Source organism: Triticum aestivum, chromosome 5B, assembly GCF_018294505.1.
Source record: "Triticum aestivum cultivar Chinese Spring chromosome 5B, IWGSC CS RefSeq v2.1, whole genome shotgun sequence".
NCBI lineage: Eukaryota > Viridiplantae > Streptophyta > Magnoliopsida > Poales > Poaceae > Triticum > Triticum aestivum.
In genome coordinates, this window is record NC_057807.1 from 87860589 (window position 1) to 87881870 (window position 21282).

At 42.7% G+C, this 21282-nt stretch overlaps 1 protein-coding gene across 1 annotated transcript; it reads right to left on the reverse strand.

Moving 5' to 3' along the window:
* Positions 1-15296: 15296 nt before the first annotated feature.
* Positions 15297-20254, reverse strand: LOC123110552 (zinc finger CCCH domain-containing protein 62). The gene is made up of 10 exons (XM_044531103.1): positions 19923-20254; positions 19652-19725; positions 19252-19366; positions 19067-19125; positions 18745-18796; positions 18564-18675; positions 18390-18488; positions 18178-18305; positions 16926-17030; positions 15297-16785 (listed from the first exon to the last, which is right to left on the reverse strand). Exons 1-10 carry the CDS (start codon positions 20189-20191, stop codon positions 15537-15539), a joined length of 2262 nt encoding a protein of 753 aa, XP_044387038.1. The 5' UTR covers positions 20192-20254; the 3' UTR covers positions 15297-15536.
* Between the last annotated feature and the right edge of the window lie 1028 nt (positions 20255-21282).

A 21282-nucleotide genomic window follows, 5' to 3' on the forward strand; every position in this document is an offset into this window, starting at 1 on the left:
AGAATCCCTTGGTTCTCATAGTCTGCATTCGTTTGCAGAATTCCTACAGCAACACATCAACTCTCCTGAAGCTAGTTACTGTTTGACCAGCAAGCGAAAGCCCTTGAAGCCTTTGAACGTATTGAAGCCATTCAGTTTGAAGTTCATGGCTGCAGAGAAATCAGTAAGGAAGGGTGGCAGACAACATCGAGGGGGAACATCAAAAGATCTGCCTGATGACCTCGTAGAAATTTACAAAACAGATCTTGAAGAGGATTATAATCAGCGCAAGACCCGAATCCAATGGATTCGACGATATTGGGCTGAACAATGGTTCAAGTACAAGTTCGTGACCCAGGAATATGCTGAGAAGAATGCTATCAAAAGTCCTTGGGGTGATATTCTCTATCGAGGCCTTCCACCCAAGAACAGAGCTGAAGCTGTTGCACAGGATTTCTATCCTTGTATGGTCCGTGGACCTCAGCCTGAAAATGCCGACCCATCATCACTGCTCTGGTGTCGTGACGATAATCTCTTCAAGCACAACTTCCAGCATGCAAAGGCATCGGCCAAGGAAAACAAGAAGTCATTGGGATTAGACTTCAACCCTGGTCCCTCTGCTCCCCGTGCTGACGGCTCACGTGATGCAAAACCCAATGTTATCGGCCCCTTTTCAAACCTTGATGGCCTCATCACATACATCTTGGTTCAGGGTGCCAGAGTAGATCATTCTGATAATGATGCTGATACTGATGAAGCCCCAGCTCCTCCTCCAAGGCTGCAGAAGCCAAAGAAATCTAAGGCTTCACAATCAGCTGCACCTCCAAAAGCTTCACGTGTGAAGCCACTGGCCACTGCATCTCCTGAAGATAGTCTGCAGTCTGAAGATCTTTCACGCATCTCCAAGAAGATGGAGAAGAAAAAGAAAATCGTCAAGAATACTGATCAGACATTGACTCCTGCTGCCATTCTGCGTGAAGAGCACATTGATCTGTCCAGCAATGATGATCTTGCAGATGATGCTCTTGAGCAACTGATCAAGAGAAAGGAAGAAGCAGAGATCTTCAATAATTTTCCTCTCTTTGACGTGGCAATCATCCATAACTTCATTGATGAGTGGTTTGACGCACCAAATCTCAGCTTTGATGATTTGCAACTTCCCATTGGCCTCAGCGTCTCCTTCAATGGCGCTATTGCTTCTGAGCTAGCTATTGCTCAGCGCATCGTCGAACTGAAGCACAAGATTGACTATGAAAAGGCTCAGTTCAAGAAGCATGTGGCCACGCTCAGCGTGCAAGATGTCAAAAACTTCAAGATCATGCTGCACGAGCTCAAAGAAGCCTTTCACAAGAAGCGTGAAGAAGCTCGAGGCTCTCAAGAGCACATGAAGAATCTGGTTGACAAGTGTGTGCTAGACTACAATGAGGCTGAGAAGCGCAAGGCTCTTGGTCGTCCTGGCAACGAACCCAGAATGGCTACAAAGAAGAAGAAGCTATCAACTGTCCAACCTGCACCTTCGAGGCAGGATGAACCTCGCATAGTCTTCCCAAGCAGCATGACTGGCTCGAGGCCAAAGGCCATGTCAACTGCTTCAGAACATAAGAAGACGAGGGTTGCAGAGGCTGAAGCCAGAAAAAGGAAAACCTCAGAAGCCTCTGATGCTGCTCCCTCCAAAAAGAAGCGCAAGATCAAAAAGAAGCGGGCTGCTCCCACAAAGCCCTTAGTTGTTGAACCTATCTCAGTGGTTCGCCCTGCATCTGAACACCAAGAACGACGGATGATTGTTCATGAGCCTGCTTCCACAGAGGCTTATGAAGCTGAAGACATTCCAGCAGTTGATCCCATCGCTGCTGAAGACATTGGTCACCATGACAATGTTGAAGATGATGACGTTCTTCCTCAAATCGAGAACAACTTGGTATCATCGCCTGTTCTCACGAACAGCGAAATCATCAGCATTGGTCATCCTTTGACGCCAATTGCTCAGGATGCATCATGGGCTGATCGCCCACAACAACAAGACTCCCCCAGTACTCCCCAACAACAACAAGTCACACCACCTGTGCAAGTTGAAGAGGATGAGGCCCAGCCAACTCCATCTCCAAAGGCGTCGCCTGTATTACAAAGGCTTCGCAAAGGACCAAGGCCTCAAGCCCCTCTTCCGAGTGTTCCAGAAGGAGAAGAGCACCACCAATCTGTTGCACGTCAAATGTTTCCAGATGCCACTCCAACTGTGAATATCTCCGGGTCTGAAGCCAAAGCTGCTGAAGACAATCCGGCTGCATCAGCCGATGACGAACAAGAAGAAGGACGTGTCCCTACTCCCCCCATTACTAAAGAAGATGTTCCTGAAGTGAACATGCCAGTGCCAGACCCTCCAGCTCATCAAGTGGAGGTTGAAAATCTTGAGGCTGCCCCCACCAACACAAATGAAGCCCATGATGTTGTCATGACTGAAGCTAGTGTGGAGCCTGCACCAACCTATATGCCAGAAGCCAATGCTGCAACTGCTCCTGAAGCTTCTGTTGTGCAACCTGAAGCCACTGTTATTGCCACTGCTTCTGTTCCGCCACCAAGGCCCCATAAAAATTGAGCAAGCATACAGCCATGGCCAGCTAATCACTGTCAGACGGACCGTTCTGGTTCTTCCGCCTCATGTCTCTGGTCCTCAGTTTGATTATCACATTGAGCATAGGCCTCAGGTCCAAAAATCAAAGCCAAGACTGCCAAGGTTTCCAGGTACTGACACTTCTACAGGGTCCTTCAATGCAAATGGCTTCAAAAGCCACAACACCTTCTTTGACAGCGCAAAGAACCCCTACTCAAGGCCAAGAATATCATCTGATCATTTCTGGAGTCATCGGCAATGAAGCTATTACTCCTGCATTCTGTATGATCAAGGGCGCATTTTCCCTCATATGCGCCTCGACACTGAAGCCATTGCAGGACTGCCATGCTTAGAAGAAGCACTTGACTGCTTTCGTGATGCAGGTCTGCTCAGCTTTGTGACAGATAAAGAACATTGGAATGAGGAACTTCTGCTTCAATTCTATGCTACCCTCCACATTCGCGGCTACAATAGGGATACAAAAACATGGGTTCTCGAGTGGATGACAGGAAATGTTCATCATGAAGCCAAAGCTCTTGACATCATTGAGCTTACAGGGTTATCCACTCCTGGAGAGTTGTACGAACCTGGTTGTCAACACCACCGCAATGCACTGGAGAGCATCTTCCATAAGCTAGAACCCAACATGAGCCAGATGTTGAGCATGATGAAGCCATTGCCACATGACGCTGAATACCCAAAGGAGTTCTTTGTTGATGACCTTGAGTATCTGCCGCGCACAATATATCACATCATAAGGCAGACTCTATGGCCTATCAAAGGGCATTCATCAGCTGCAAAACTTGAAGGAGCCATGAAGACATTGGTCTTTTACATCCTCAATGGCATCAGCTTCAATGCACAAGATTTCTTCCTCCGGCAACTGGCTGCATCTGGATCTGACCTTTTTGGCCTGAAATTCTATGCTCCATGGGTCATGCGCCTCATCAAGCTACACTCTGCTATCAACTATCAGCCCTCTGCTCGCAATCATGTGATCTTTCTACCAGAGGTTGATATGTCAGTTGAAGCCATATACCCTGAGCCTGCCAAGAAGCCTCTTTGTCTTCAAAATGCTGACCACCAAAGCTTCACTCAACCTATGGAAGGAGTCCAAGATGTAAATTGTGTCTATCCGATGGCTGGAAACACTCGTCTGCCTCATCGTTCACCAACTGAAGCTACTGAGAGCCCAATTTCTCAAAGGCCAAAGAAGTGCTCTCAGGTCCTAAATGACCGAGAACTTCTTGTGGCACTGCATCAGAAACAAGACAAGCATCACTTTTGGCTCAAGCGACAGATGCAAAGCCTCTTGGTGGACGTAAATCGCATTTGAAATCTTGCCACCAAGAATGCATTCGTCACTCATGAAACCTGTCGGCGATCATGGAAGAGTTTGACATTGCTCAGTGCTGAAGCAGATCTTCAAGACGATGGCTTCACTGAAAGATTCAAGTTTGACTCCACTCCTCCACGGAATGCTGTCATACGTCGAACTCCATCCCTTGAAGACTCTGACTATTCTTCCTCCGCGGCAACTGTGAATGCCAACGTGATCAATGATGAAGACGATGCTACTTCACCACCCCCTACTTCTGCACGCATCGACACTGCACCAAGTTCGTCTGCACCGCCAACCAACAACGACAACCCTGTTGCTTCACCTACTCCTCATGAGGACGAGTAGATGCTCTATGTCTTCAAACCTTTTTGGTCATTACTAACAAAAGGGGGAGAAGCATATAAGTTTGATAGTCTTCAAGCAGGTTCATATGGGCGGTTGCTTTATATTTTGCCTAGTGGTTACAACTCTTGCTTTTGATACATTTCGTTCGTTGAGTTTTAACACTTAAACTCGATGGTCGTCTACTACTTATTTGCTTTTTCGTGTGCGATCATAACTTCCGCACTTAGATCATTCTGCAGACGTCCATTTTCCATTATGCATGTCATTCTCTTAGTTATATCATTTCATGCATGATGAATTATCTTCATAAGTTGAAGATGATCTCCACAAGTACAACCTGCCATGTGCATTTTCATTCCAAAAGCAAATTACTTATATGCACATCTTCAGGGGGAGCCCTTGCCACTTATGAAGACAATACCCTATCCTTTACAATTTCACATACTTCATTCCCCTTGAAAACTTCAACCAGTTTGTCATCAATCACCAAAAAGGGGGAGATTGTAAGTGCATCTAGTGCCACCCCTAGTTGGTTTTGGAGTATTGATGACAAAGTTTGTTGAGGGACTAATGTGTTTGTGAGAATTGCAGGATAACGCAGTAGTGTCCCTCATTGATTCGGTTTACCTATCGGAGATGACCCCTAAAAATGTATGAAGACATTGACGACAATGGTGGTATGTGAAGATATTCACATTGAAGACTATGACATGAGAAGACAACGAGTGAAGACTATGGAGCGCGAAGACTGTGTTGTTTCGTTGTTTCCTTTTCTTCTTTGTTGAGTCATAGGAACCATCGTACTGTTAAGTGGGGTCCAAGTGAACAAAGTCAGAATGACTGAAGTGATGCTCAACCCAAGTCATATGTCTTCGAGCGAAGACAATGAGAGCAAATCTTATCCAGAGTTGGATGAGTCAGCTTTGCTTGTAGCCCAAGTAAAGTTGTCGTGTGTGTTTGAAATCTGACCGTTGGAACACGTGTCAGTTCCTTAGTGACCCAGGGTCATTTCGGACATATCAGGTCGGGTTGCCTTGTGGCTATAAATAGCCCACCCCCTACACCATAAATTGGTGGCTGCTCAGAGTTAGTTTACGGCTTTTGTCATTTGAGAGCAACCCACCTCGAAGCCTTTGAGAGAGAGAAATCCTTGCGAGGACAAAGGCCCAACACCTAGAGCCAAAGAGTGTTAGGCATCACTGAAGTCTTTCTGTCTATGTGACCTGAAGACTTATTACCCTTGAGGACTGTGTATCCTCCAGCCGGTTAGGCGTCGCGTTCTGAGCATCCAAGAGTCATTGTGGATCGCCGATGAACGAAGTCTGTGAAGGTTCGGAAGTCTACCTTGAAGACTTACCAGAGTGATTGGGCGAGGACTGTGTGTCCTTAGCTCAAGGGGAATAAGGTGAAGACGCGGTCTTCTGAGTTGAATCTCAGCCTCCCTAACCAGATGTACAGTTGTCACAGCAACTGGAACTGGTCCAACAAATCCTGTATCTTCAACAAGTGACTGGTTCTATCCTCTAACTCCCCTTACCTTAAGTTTGTCTTCGTGAAGTCATTGCCTGTTTGTCATACCTGTTTGACTTCATTGCTTGACTGCTATCGTTGATTGGCTTCATACCATCTCCCATCCTGATCCTTACTACCAAGCTGCTATTAGTCTTTGTACTCTCACATTATTGCATACTTGACTATGGCTTGCTTGTTGTAGTTTATCTTCCGCTGCATATCAATTAGGTCATTTCTATTGTTCGTCTTCGAAACTTCCACGTTTCGAAGACTTTGATAAAAATCGCCTATTCACCCCCGCCTCTAGTCGATTACTAGCACTTTCAAAACTATTTTCATTGGGTGTATGACCATTGAAGGTTTTATTCATGTAAACAGAACAACAATTATTCTCTGACTTTAAATGAATAATTGTATTGCAATAAATATGATCAAATCATATTCATGCTCAACGAAAACACCAAATAACATTTATTTAGGTTTAACACTAATCCAGAAAGTATAGGGAGTGTGTGATGATGATCATATCAATCTTGGAACTACTTCCAACACTCATCGTCACTTTCCCTCAACTAGTCTCTATTTATTATGTATCTCTTGTTTCGAGTTACTAATCTTAGCAACCGAACAAGTATCAAATACTTAGGGCTACTATACCTAGTAAGGCACACATCAATAACCTGTATATCAAATATACTCATGTACACTTTGCCATCCTTCTTATCCGCCAAATATTCAGGGCATTTCCGTTTCCAGTGACCATTTCCTTTGCAGTGTAAGCACTCGGTTTCAGGCTTTGGTCCAGCTTTGGGCTTCTTCGCGGGAGTGACAACTTGCTTGTCATTCTACTTGAAGTTCCCTTTCTTTCCCTTTGCCCTTTTCTTGAAACTAGTGGTCTTGTCAATCATCAACACTTGATGCTCTTTTCTTGATTTCTACCTTCGTTGATTTCAACATCGCGAAGAGCTCAGGAATCGTTTTCGTCATCCTTTGCATACTATAGTTCATCACGAAGTTCTACTAACTTGGTGATGGTGACTAGAGAACTCTGTCAATCACTATCTTATCTAGAAGATTAACTCCCACTTGATTCAATCGATTGTAGTACCCAGACAATCTGAGCACATGCTCACTAGTTGAGCAATTCTCCTCCATCTTTTAGCTATAGAACTTGTTGGAGACTTCATATCTCTCAAGTCGGGTATTTGCTTGAAATATTAACTTCAACTCCTGGAACATCTCATATGGACCATGATGTTCAAAACGTCTTTGAAGTCCCGATTCTAAGCCGTTAAGTATGGTGCACTAAACTATCAAGTAGTCATCATATTGAGCTAGCCAAACGTTCATAACATCTGCTTCTGCTCCTACAATAGGTCCATCACCTAGCGATGCATCAAGAACATAATTCTTCTATGCAGCAATGATGACAATCCTCAGATCACAGATCCAATCCGCATTATTGCTACTAACATCTTTCAACACAGTTTTCTCTAGGAACATATCAAAATAAACATATGAAAGCAACAACGCGAGCTATTGATCTACAACATAATTTGCAAAATACTACCGGGACTAAGTTCATGATAAATTTAAGTTCAATTAATCATATTACTTAAGAACTCCCACTTAGATAGACATCTCTCTAATCATCTAAGTGATCATGTGATCCAAATCAACTAAACCATAACCGATCATCACGTGAAATGGAGTAGTTTTCAATGGTGAACATCACTATGTTGATCATATCTACTATATGATTCACGCTCGACCTTTTGGTCTCAGTGTTCCGAGGCCATATCTGCATATGCTAGGCTCGTCAAGTTTAACCTGAGTATTCCATGTGTGCAAAACTGGCTTGCACCCGTTGTAGATGGACGTAGAGCTTCTCACACCCGATCATCACGTGGTGTCTGGGCACGACAAACTTTGGCAACGGTGCATACTCAGGGAGAACACTTTTTATCTTGAAATTTTAGTGAGAGATCATCTTATAATGCTACCATTAATCAAAGCAAGATAAGATGCATAAAAGATAAACATCACATGCAATCAATATAAGTGATATGATATGGCCATCATCATCTTGTGCTTGTGATCTCCATCTCTGAAGCACCATCATGATCACCATTGTCACCGGCGCGACACCTTGATCTCCATCGTAGCATCGTTGTCGTCTCACCAACTATTGCTTCTACGACTATCGCTACCGCTTAGTGATAAAGTAAAGCAATTACAGGGTGATTGCATTGCATACAATAAAGCGACAACCATATGGCTCCTGCCAGTTGCCGATAACTCGGTTACAAAACATGATCATCACATACAATAAAATAGAGCATCACGTCTTGACCATATCACATCACAACATGCCCTGCAAAAACAAGTTAGACGTCCTCTACTTTGTTGTTGCAAGTTTTACCTGGCTGCTACGGGCTGAGCAAGAACCGTTCTTACCTACGCATCAAAACCACAACGATAGTTCATCAAGTTAGTGTTGTTTTAACCTTCTCAAGGACCGGGCGTAGCCACACTCAGTTCAACTAAAGTTGGAGAAACTGACACCCGCCAGCCACCTACGTGCAAAGCACGTCGGTAGAACCAGTCTCGCGTAAGCGTATGCGTAATGTCGGTCTGGGCCGCTTCATCCAACAATACCGCCGAACCAAAGTATGAGATGCTGGTAAGCAGTATGACTTGTAAAGACTCACTTGTGTTCTACTCGTGCGTATAACATCTATGCATAAAACCTGACTCTGATACCACTGTTGGGGAACGTAGTAATTTCAAAAAAAATCCTACGCACATGCAAGATCATGGTGATGCATAGCAACAAGAGGGGAGAGTGTCGTCAATGTACCCTCGTAGACCCAAAGCGTAAGCGTTAGAACAATGTGGTTGATGTAGTCGTACGTCTTCATGGCCGGACCGATCAAGCACCAAAACTACGGCACCTCCGAGTTCTAGCACAGGTTCAGCTTGATGACGTCCCTTGAACTCCGATCCAGCCGAGTGTCGAGGGAGAGTTCCGTCAGCACGACGGCATGGTGACAATCTTCATGTTCTACCATCGCAAGGCTTCGCCTAGGCACCGCTACAATATTATCGAGGAGGACTATGGTGGAGGGGGGCACCGCACACGGCTAAGAGATCAAGAGATCAATTGTTGTGTCTAGAGGTACCCCCTGCCCCCGTATATAAAGGAGAAAGGGGGAGGGGCGGCCGGCCAGGGAGGAGGCGTGCCAAGGGGAGTCCTACTCCCACCGGGAGTAGGACTCCCTCCTTCCTTGTTGGACTTGGAGAAGGGGGGAAAGAGGAGGGAGAGAGAGGAAGGAAAGGGGGGGGGGCGCCGCCCCCCTCTCCTTGTCCTGTTCGTACTAGGGGGGAGGGGCGTGCGGCTCTGCCCTGGCCGCCTCTCCTCTTCTCCACTAAGGCCCACTATGGCCCATTAAGCCCCAGGGGGATTCCGGTAACCCCTCGGTACTCCGGTAAAATACCTATTTCACCCGGAACACTTCCGATATCCAAATATAGGCTTCCTATATATCAATCTTCATGTCTCGACCATTTCGAGACTCCTCGTCATGTCTGTGATCACATCTGGGACTCCGAACAACCTTCAGTACATCAAAACTCATAAACTCATAATATAACCGTCATTGAAACTTTAAGCGTGCGGACCCTACGGGTTCGAGAACTATGTAGACATGACCGAGACACGTCTCCGGTCAATAACCAATAACGGAACCTAGATGCTCATATTGGTTCCCACATATTCTAAGAAGATCTTTATCGGTCAAACCGCATAACAACATACGTTGTTCTCTTTGTCATCGGTATGTTACTTGCCCGAGATTCGATCGTTGGTATCTCAATACCTAGTTCAATCTCGTTACCGACAAGTCTCTTTACTCATTCCATAATACATCATCCTGCAACTAACTCATTAGTTGCAATGCTTGCAAGGCTTACAGTGATGTGCATTACTGAGTGGGCCCAGAGATACCTCTCCGACAATCGGAGTGACAAATCCTAATCTCGAAATACGCCAACCCAACAAGTACCTTCGGAGACACCTGTAGAGCACCTTTATAATCACCCAGTTACGTTGTGACGTTTGGTAGCACACAAAGTGTTCCTCCGGTAAACGGGAGTTGCATAATCTCATAGTTATAGGAACATGTATAAGTCATGAAGAAAGCAATAGCAACATACTAAACGATCAAGTGCTAAGCTAATAGAATGGGTCAAGTCAATCACATCATTCTCCTAATGATGTGATCCCGTTAATAAAATGACAACTCATGTCTATGGTTAGGAAACTTAACCATCTTTAATTAACGAGCTAGTCAAGTAGAGGCATACTAGTGACACTATGTTTGTGTATGTATTCACACATGTATTATGTCTCCGGTTAATAGAATTCTAGCATGAATAATAAACATTTATCATGAAATAAGGAAATAAATAATAACTTTATTATTGCCTCTAGGGCATATTTCCTTCAGAAGCAACCTTGTCTATTCAACCATGGCTTCCGTCCATGAAAGACTAGCCTCACTCGGGTAGATATTCACGAAGTAGGTGATCTCCTTGCCCTTACAAACTTCTTGGTTCAACTCCACATCATGCATGTCGGAGGCTCCCAAGCGACACCTAATCAATCTAGGAGACACCACTCTCTAAACTTTAATAGATGGTGTGTAGATGATGAACTCTTTGCTCTTCAAATGATAGTCTTCCCAACACTCAACTCTCTCTCACATATTTGGCTATGGTGGAAGAGGGATTTGAGTGGAAAGCAACTTGGAGAAGGCTAGAAATCAAGATTAAAATGGTAGAAATGGAATCTCTTGATCTCAACACATGAGCAGGTGGTTCTCTCTCAGAAAATGAATGGTGGAAATGTAGTCACGTTCTGATGGCTCTCTTACTGAGTAATAGGGGGTGGAGGGGTATATATATAGCCTCCACACGAAATCCAACTGTTACACACATTTGACCCAACTCAATGGCACCAATCAGAATTCTCGATGGCACCGACCTGTGTAAAAGATGTGAACATTGGAGGTCTCGTGGGACCGGATGGAAACATCTCGGAGCGACCGATGTGCAATGGTAGGGAAAACCTCGCTTCGGTGGCACCGATTGCATCATCTCGGTAAGACCAAAATAAAGCAATAAGGCAACAAAAGGTTGGCAAGTCATCTCAGTGGCACCGATTGCAAAACTCGGTAAGACCGAAATAATTGCAACAAATGACAGAGGGTTGGCCAGGCCATCTCGGTGGGACCGAGATCCATATCGGTGGATCCAATTTGTTAGGGTTTGGCTATGGCAATGTCCAGATGAACTCGGTGGGTCTGGATAGGTAGGATTTGGTGGAACCGAGTTGGCTTGACAGGTTGTGGACATATTTGGATAGAGAAAGTGGTTGAGGGTTTTAGATCAATGTCACTAAGCATTTGAGCAACTAGATCATCATCAAAACCTTATCATTTTTTAATAGTATTGACTTTCCTATGGACTCAATGTGATCTTGGATCACTTAACCAAAAATGTAGAGTCTTGAGCTTTTGCCAATCCATGTCCTTAGCATTTTGAGAGGTCCACAATCACTAGTCCTTGCCATGCCAATCATTATACTTCCTGAAATCTGTAACTTGAATGAATATTAGTTCAGTGATATATTTGTTGTTATTAATTACCAAAACTACCCGGGGATTAGTTGCACTTTCAAGATTGCCTAGCCCTTACAAACGTCTTGGTTCCTTTGCACCTTGAAGGCTTGCAAGCACACCTAGCCAATCTAGGAGGCACACACCCTCCAAAAGTTAGAAGATTGTGGTTTATTGGTGATTAATCAATTGCTCTTGTGTTTCTAAAAATAATCTTCTCCACGCTAAAAAATCTCTCGGTATATGACTTTGGATTGGAGATATAGGAGTGAAAAGCAAGGAATGCGACTAGAGCTTGAAGGAGTGGCTTGAATGCTTATGAAGAAAGCTCTTTTAACCCAACACAAGAACTTGAAGTTCTCGCTCAGAAAATTTGACTTGTATGCATGTTGCTTCAAGTGAATTGATGGGATAGTTGGGCTATATAGGGTGGGCCCAAATCTAACTATTACACGCTTTTTAGCACGGCTCGGAGGTTCCGAATGATCATCTCAGAATCGTCGGATAAACCTAATGGTGGCAACTTACCAATAGCTCAGAGGGTCCAAAGAGGAAAGGCTCAAAGACTCCGAGCAGTGAAAAAATACACATAGATAATGGGGGGAATGAGAGACTCTTAGAGGGCTGGAGCTTGATCTTTAAGCACGTGGAGAAAATAACTCAACTCATCAACCTTGGTCCTTTTTTGATAGTACCGACATGCCTATGAACTCAGTGGCTAAGTTCTTGGTTTGGCCAACACTTGTCCTTGTAGATTTTCCTTATTGCACCTTTTGGGAGCTAACATGAAGTAGACTTGATAATCACTAGTTCATTGAGATATGTTGGCATTACTTATCAAAATCCACCTAGGGGGCAAGGGCTCTCCAATGCGGAGCACTATTTAACCCCAATTTGTCCGACATGCACTTTCTGCAATCCAACGTTGTTCCCCATTTGTCCGTGGACATGTCGGACAAATTCAGGGAAGAGTAGGGGAGTCTAGCCATGTCCGCGGACACTGCCAGCTCATAGGATCACTTTGAACGCCGACAAAACCACTTTTCCCTCCCCTCTTCTCTCTCTCCTCTATCCACTATGGACTAGGGGCCGATAAGTATTAATTTTTTGGTGATAGGGTTAGATGGTTAACGTCCGTACTACTGTCTGTACACATGTCTAGATGTGTCTGCAAACAATGGAGGATGTCTGTTTGATGTTTTCCCTTCGAGATGCCATAAGGATGCACACATACTTATGGGAAAATCTAGACAACTTCAACTCGTGCCATGTTGGAAAAAAGGTGAGCGAGGTGATTGTAATCCTCCTCGGTATGCAATGAAAGTTGTAATTCACAAAAAGAAAACATGACATCCACTGACCACTCTCTTTTTCTTGACATCTTGCATCTTGGTGTTGTCTGCTGCCACTAATTCTATTCGTGCCAACTGTCATCAAATGTAGCATACACCATCCTTGGGTAAATCAAATTTCTGTCTTTTTAGACAAAAACAAATTTCAGTTTGTTTCATGTGGTTCCTTGTGCGTAGCATTGGCGCCTTGCTAGTTATGTCAAAAGCCCTTAGGTCATGGAAGGCATAAATGGATGGCATTAGCATAAAAATTCAATGCCTTTCTCTCGCCGTTTCATTTTTTCTCGTATCTCCGACGAGATCTCCTTCATTGGATCCATGTTATCACATCATTGCAGCTCTGTCGTGCGACTCAAACCAGTATGGTGTAGTATTTCTCTCAAATTCATCATTGTTGTGCATCATAAGTGACCCCGCCTTGTTATTCATCAACCTCAAGGTTGGTTCTTAGGGCACTCCTAATGCATTGACTCTTATCGAGTAATCATAGGTAGTTGAATTTTTTCAGAGATAACCACCACAATGAATTGTCTCTTAGGTGTTGTATCTAAGTGATATTGCATTTATTTGGTTTAGGGACCATACTTGCATCTCAACCTTGTGGCCTAGTTGTGGAGAGAAGAGAATGAATGAAATATAGGAATACAAGTTACACCACATCAGAGCATTAACAATAGTGGTGTGCATTGTTGAATGATCATTGTGGCGGCGAGAGATGGGTTTGTGCCTTGGAGCAGAGATTACAAAAAAAAGTTGAATAAGAGCACTCCCAATACTTGGCTCTTACTACGGTATCAAAGGAAAAATGTTGAGGTGGCATTGTATTTAAAGAAGAGAGGAGAGTTGTATGTTAGTGGAGACACTGACCCTTAGTCCGCTTTCCTAGGTTGCTGCTTGAACCACAAACTAAATAGTCAGTTATAGGCGCAACTCATTAGCTAGCATTTTCTATTTTTTAAAAAAATATATACATTTTTTTCTTAAAAAATAATAATATTGTCAAGGATTATGTTAATTAGAATGTATATTAAAAATCACCTTCATATGTCAAGAAAAACATTTCATGTTTTTTTATTTGTTCATATAGTTTGAGAGTTTTGTCCATGCGTATAAACAAAATATTCCCGTGGGATCACAAAACTATTTTTTGCTATACGTACATATATCTTTTATACTAATATATATCTGAAGTGTTCATGTATATCAAACAAAATTTCATATATAGCAGAAGAAATGTTCACGTCTCTCAAAATAGGTAGGCATGTGTTTCAGTATGGATGGGTATGTATTTAGGAACACATATTCATGAATTTTGAAATAAATGCTAATGTATTAGCCACTAAAGAAAAGTGAAGTAGAAATAAAGGGGGAAATAATTGGAAAAATGGAATAACAAATAAAAGTATAAAATATAAAATGAAATGAAAAAGTGGAAAAGGGAAAACTATAAAAAGGATAATGAAAATAAGTATTAGAACAATGAATAAATAGATAGATAAATAAATTTAAAATATATCTAACACTGAAAAAAGAAAGATAAAATGAAATATAGAGAAAAATGGAAAAAATAATAAGAAAATAAGGAGAAGGAAAAAAGTTAAATCTGTATGATGGGGCGACCTACCAACGAGTCAAGATTACAAATATAATCTGATACAGTTAAAGGAAAATATGTAATGCGGAAAGATCAACTAGTAGTGAAAGGATTGAGATGGACCTAGAGGGGCATGAACAGGTCTTCTACACATTATCTTTTTCTTGACAATTTAGGCTATGCGGACAAATAAGGTTGGCCTAAATGTAACTATGGTGAGCACAACCTAAACGAACAATGCAAAGGTGAAGGGACCAAAGCATTAAAGATAGCTTATTGGGACATTTATTTATTTGTTGGTGCAATTTAGAGCTTTCCCTCAACTATAATGTCACTATAATCACACTGCATTTTTTTTTGCTTGCCGGAGTTGATTACCTTTTAGTGTCATTGATAATCGTGTAGTGTTGCTATGTAAATTTGGATAAATTTGATCAAAACAAATGTGAAATTCATCTTTTACACATATGCAAAACAAACAAACAATATGCCTAGTTTCAAGTTGATACTGCTCTTCGTCTGCTATCTAATTGAATGGGAAAAAAAATCTTTTGTGATCCGTGTTGTATATCTTGTTGTTCTATGTACCATATATACATATGATTGTTACTAGGTAGCTTGACACTAAGAGAGAAAAATGAAAGAAGATAAAGTGACGTGTTATTTGATAAGCAGGTAAGGGGTTCAGACTAAATTGTTAATGCACATGAACAGGTACATGACCGCCCAAGAGGCGCACCCCAGCTTCTAGTACACGAGAAACGGGAGGAGCTGGTTGGGATGCTACGGATCAAAATCCAGTTTTTTTTCAGCTTGTAATGCTACAAACTTATTAGTTGCTACAAATTGTTAAAAGAACTGACAAGGTATATTGCAGCCAAATATATCTTCTAATCTCCAAGACTATATTGCATGGAGGTTCTCGTGGAAAATCTATTTATAAACCATAATTATGAACCAAAATCCTCTTATAAACCATAATCCATCATTCATCTGATAAAAGAGCGTGACAAACCAAAGAAAGAAGCAAAAAACGTGTAGCCTTGCTTGCCAACACAAGTTGACTGACAAAATGGGAGCTGTCACCTTCAAATTCTCAAGTGACTGCACAAAGAACTGCTGCCCTTCAGCTGCCATGGGAAAACTTGCAGTTTCCCTCATAGGGGCACCGCAACCCTTGTTGGTAGTAGCGGCACATCTTCGGTGCTGGAAACTGCTGGGCGTACCGGTAATTCTGATGATGGTTCTCCTGGGGATGATACTGGTTGTGGTTCATTCTCCAGCTATCATGCCCATTCTGATGATGGTTCTCCTGGGGATGATACTGGTTGTGGTTTATTCTCCAGGTATCGTGCCCATTCTGATGATGGATCTTTTGGGGCTGATACTGCTCCTGAATCATTTGCCCGTGACCATGCTGATTGTGATGATGCCCCTCTTGAGGATTGTACTGCTCTCGAGCCGTTTGCCTATGATCGCGATAATCCCCTTCTTGGTTTCTTGAAGAGAAATCCTGAATTCTAGGCCTGAGAGGTTGATGCCATTGGCTATCACCGTGAGCATGTGGATGGCCGTTGGAGCCATGCTGGTGTGTCTTTGCATGCTGAGTCCCACGATGCTGGAATGCTGATTCGTCATACGTTATGTTATGGTAATTGTTATTCCGACGATCAATGGGCTCTACTCTGTAAGTTCTATTTCCATCCTCCTGCCGAAGCACTTCAGTGTGTTGATGTTTCGGGGGCTGTGGTGGATTTTTGATCTGCTGTGGAAGTGCTGGCCTTGATGATTGCTGCTGCATTGCGTTCCCTGGTTCCGCATACTGAAGGCAAGGGGCCTTGCCATGATCAATGGAATGCACTCTGTTGGTTCCCTTCTTTGCATCCTCCTGTGGAAGCACTAAATTCTGGTGCTCATGTTTGAGGGGCTGTGACTGGTTTCTGATCTGCTCCATAGGAGTTGGCTTTGATAATTTCTGCTGTTGAACTGCATTTCCTGATCCTCCATAATGAAGGCAAGGGGCCCGGCCAAGTATGCTGACAGTTTTTGTTGAACCCTCCTGCGGAAGCACTTTATTTTGCTGCTGCTGATGATTATTGTGTTCCTGTGGGTTCTTGAACATTTGCTGTGCAGGAGTAGGCCTATGATTGTCGTGTTGCGTTGGGTGCTTGAAAATTTGCTCTGAAGTGGTGGGCCTTGACAGTATTTGCTGCTGCCTTGTTTTCTCTGGGTTGCCATGTTGGATGGAAGGACCCTGATAGAGGAACTGCTGATGAAACAAATGAACTGCAGGATTTTGTTTTGAAGATATCTGCTGCTGCCTTGCATTTCCAGGTTCACCTTGTTGGAGGGAATCACTCCTCCCTTCGTTGAATCTAATAGGTTAAAAGCTTACATTAGGAACAATAAAGCAAAAAATATATTTATATGCACAAAATTCCCAACATCCAATAGTAAGCAATCAATATCGAGCTTTCATGTAATAATAGGATAGACTGATAAGATTCAGAAATACCTTTGATCAACAGTATCCGTGGACACAACCTTCTGTTGTGGAACAACGGTTTGAGATGATATTTGATTCATGTTCTCTTTCCCTTTGCTCTTGTTGTCTTTAAGCCTGTTCCCCAAAACAACATTTGAAAATCATAACATCAATGATATTTGTGGCCAGACACACAACTGTCATGAGGGCTCCTCACTACTGCTGCAGCCAAGTCCAGGAGTTGAGACAGTGCAGGAGGAAACCAAACATACTTAGGGTCGAAGCAGATCTTCAACGAAAGATAGACTCAGGCTGGTGTGGTAATTCCTATTGATGAGAGAGTTATACTATAGAGGTCCAGTTCATGTTCTACTAGGTTAAAGAATTGTAGTCTATTCAGTTTTCAGTCGAACCCGCAAGGCAGTGGGTAATTCGAAGGTGCACCCGGGTAAAAGAAATCTATTTTTCCATGTCAAAAAGTTCCAAGTAGACATACGCATGTAAATGTCTGAGCACTTTATATGCTTATAAATTTTCATGGAAAATATCATTATACATACTTTTCTCTTTTACACATGGTGTGAAAATTATATATTTTTTACATGAAACCTGCAAACATATAAAGGACTCAAACATTTGTGTAGGTAATTTTCTATGTAATATTTTGTCATTGTCATGTAGTACTACTTATTTTCAAACACTCTAGAGTTAACTTTATCTAACTATTTAGTCATAATCAATAGCTGAGACCTCCAAAAATCCAATAAGTTTGACTTCCAAATCAATCATATGCAGTACTACTTATTTTCAAACACTCTAGAGTTAACTTTATCTAACTATTTAGTCATAATCAATAGCTGAGACCTCCAAAAATCCAATAAGTTTGACTTCCAAATCAATCATATGCAGTCAGCACGGACGTAGCTACCTTCTCGAGCAGAATCTCAAAAGTGTGTCATTTCTTTACTTGCTTCTTTCAAATCATAAGCTGATTCTACTGTTCAAATACTTCCTATAAAGTATAAAGAGGTTTGGGCTTGCTACAAATTCCAAACTTAGGACAAGATGATCTGAAAACTGTACACTTTTCCCTAGTTTTAAAAATAAAATACTTTACCACTTTAGCCCTTAGGTGGGTGATACGGTACTACAGGTATTTCAGACACTGCAAGTAGCCAAAATGCAAACAAATCACACAAAAAATTAAATTATTTTTCCCAGACACCAGGGAGTTACATTATGATTATCAATACCATATCATGTCGTAGTATTAGAGGCGTACCTATTAAATCTCCTCATCTTGTCAATCTCTTTCTCATGAATCCTGACGTCCCTTGACTTACGTGCCTGGAACCCTCTTGCATGTTTTTCTTCCAGGACTCTGCTTCTTTCCTTTTCATCAGGCCATGGCTATGAAGGTAGAAACTCTATCAGTACCAGTTTAATTGTAAGGTCCTCTTTCCCACTGAAAATGAACCTTACTAGAGGGCAAACCTGTCTCATGGTCTTATCCTTGTAAAGATTTCTTCCCTTTATGAGGAGAGGATGAAGGGGAGGCCATGGTTTGTACCCTTTACTCCAGAAAATCTCAACCTACGTTGCTGATGGTTAAAAACAGTATATGAAGATGATTTCCTTACAATATTATAGCTCAACGCCAGAACTCACAGTGAATGTATGCTGTTGCTTTGCAGTGCCATAGCTTTCTTTGATTATTCTACCAGCATTTGTCCTCTGACCGCATAGACGACCCTTGATTCCACGAGGATCTCCCTTTTTCCTACAGCGATACTCAAACATCACGCCCATCACTAGAGCAAATACAAAATATCTGCTTGATGTGTATTACCTTCTGTAAATATTTTGCTCAAACATCACCACATCACCTTTGCATGCATCACCTACAATAAAAAATTGCTACATAAGACTGACAAAAGTAGCACTTAAATGGCATAGCCAGGGAAGAAAAGTTCTGATACTGTGAGCATTATTGTGTTTAATTTCGAAGTAGTACATGAAAATTGGTTTGTTGAAATTAATTCTAGAGCTAAGAAGGTCATCTTCCAAGTGACAAGACTAGTCTTATTAAATAAGTCTAGGGATTTGTTGAAATTAATTCTCATACATGAGCCATGTTTTGTGCTAAATTAGAAATAGCCTTTTTTTCTCACCTTTACAGTTCAGAACAAAGCTTGACACTGGATACTTCACATCTCCAAACAATTTGACCCTGAATGTTTACGAATCACAAGAAATTTTTAAGTACATCAATGGACATAGGAAATAACTAAGCAAAGACAATAGCTCACTTATAACAAATTTATTTAAGAGATAACATAAGGGGTGTAGTTCATACTCAATGTGATCCCTGATACGATTTAGAAGCTCTTCTTTCTTGCCTCCCAATCTCAACTTGTGAATCCTCAGGTATGCTTTGCATTCATAAACCTTCAATTTCTCCAACTGGCCATCTACATTTCACAACAGTACAAATATCATCAAACTAACAGTTATGTTCGTAAGGACATAAGAAATTAACAGTTATGTTCATCTTGGTACAGCCTCAATAAGTCAATATGATGTGTATCCTAGTTTTCCTACAGAATGTTACAACTCAAATATCTTCTCCCAATTCCCTTTCTGACAAGTCGGTACACATTGCTCATGTCGAACTTATAAGACCGTTCCGTTTCCAGTTTGTACACGTAAGTTGCAAGGGCACATAATGTAGCAGAAAATAAGACTAGGGAGCTCACCGTGCATCAGCTTGTCCACCATCGCCAAAAGATCAATATCCTCATTTCCCATCTCTAGTGCCACGGGTCCTTTCCTGAAATTTCAAAATTCACAAAGAATCCTGATCTCCACCAAGAAGCAAAATTTCGATGCAAAAAAAAATGAACTCGAAGACCCAGGCCAACAAACGCAGAACGAATCGCGAAGATCGTGAGAATATATTTCCGTGTACGTTGTGGCGATCATAGAAACCGGGCCAAATCGAGAGGAGAAGGGAAACCAGGCGCGAACCTGCCCTTGCGCGCGGAGATGGACAGCCGGGCCATCCCGGACCACAGCGCGGCCTCCCCCACCGCCCGCTTGTCGGCGGCGGGGTCGAAGGAGGGGTCCTCGTCGGACCCCGCGTCGGGGCCGTAGAGGTCGGCGAGGGTCTCAGCCTCCGACCCATCAGCGCCTCGCTCCTCGCCGCTCTCCACCTCCTCCTCCGACTCCGATTCTGCCCCCTCGAGCGGATCGTGATCCGCCGGTGGGAGGCCGGTGCGGGCGGCGGCGGCGGCCATGGTGGGTTATTGGGTCGACCGTTGGGGATGGAACGAGAGGGGAGGAGTTTCCGGGTTTGAGTATTCGTGTGCTTTTATGGCGTTTTGGCTTGAAAAAAAATGTGTTGGCCCTTCTTCGTGTGGGCCACGGGGTTTTAAGAGTTTTATTAGGGCATTCACAGACGGTGTATTTGTTGCCCATAAGAGCAACTTCAACGGTCGATCCAAACGGACGATGATTTTGTTTGTTTTTTTGTCCGTTTAGGTTGGCCACCTGCTCGGCGTCCGCACTTTTTGATTTAGGTCGGCAGTATGCCTAACGCGTTGACTTATATTTGTCGGTGTGGCTGACTGACCATCATTTTTAAATAAATATGCACACATTTTGCATAGTTTCACAAGCAAAAAAAAAAATAGCACAATTTCTCACAACCAAATAGAGCATACTTTCACAACCAAATAAATTTAGCATAGTTTACAAGCCAAATAAAAATTAAATTGTCTCAAATACATTTAAAAAAAAGATACTCTCTCCGTCCTGAAAAGTTTGTCCCTCAAATAGATGTATCTAGGACAAGTTTTTTCGGATGGAGGGAGTACATCTATTGGTTGCCAACGTAAGCCAACATATACTCAACCAAATCATTTTGCAGCTGCACGTGAGTTTTTCAACCACTTTTTTCATGGTGAAATTGGGTGAACTGTTCAAACGTTGCCGCTCCTCCATGCTTAGGCACAACATTCTCACGCTGAAACTGAAACTCTTGATCGTAGATATGTTCCGTATGCTCATCCTGTACGATCATATTGTGCATGATCACACCAGCAGTCATCACCTCCCACGACTTCTTGGTACTCCAAGTCCTAGCAGGATACCGCACGATGCCCCATCGAGATTGCAGAACACCAAAGGCACGCTCGGCGTCCTTCTTAGCAATCTCTTGCTCTTGGGAAAATCTTTTCCTCTTCTCTCTGATAGGGTTGGGAATTGTCTTCGCAATACTTGTCCACTGAGGATAAATACCGTCATCTAGGTAGTATCCTTTGTCGTAGTTGTGGCCGTTGATGGTAACATTCACCGGCAGGTTGTTGCCTTCGGTAAGCCTTGCAAA

What these genes read in the sequence shown, in the direction of transcription:
- LOC123110552 (XM_044531103.1), bottom strand. Translation starts at nt 20,191, where the DNA reads ATGGCCGCCGCCGCCGCCCGCACCGGCCTCCCACCGGCGGATCACGAT. An exon ending in ATCTCCGCGCGCAAGGGCAG is followed by an intron (nt 19,726 to 19,922) that starts GTTCGCGCCTGG and finishes TTGAAATTTCAG; the next exon opens with GAAAGGACCCGTGGCACTAG. An exon ending in AGGATAAGACCATGAGACAG is followed by an intron (nt 18,306 to 18,389) that starts GTTTGCCCTCTA and finishes CTACCTTCATAG; the next exon opens with CCATGGCCTGATGAAAAGGA.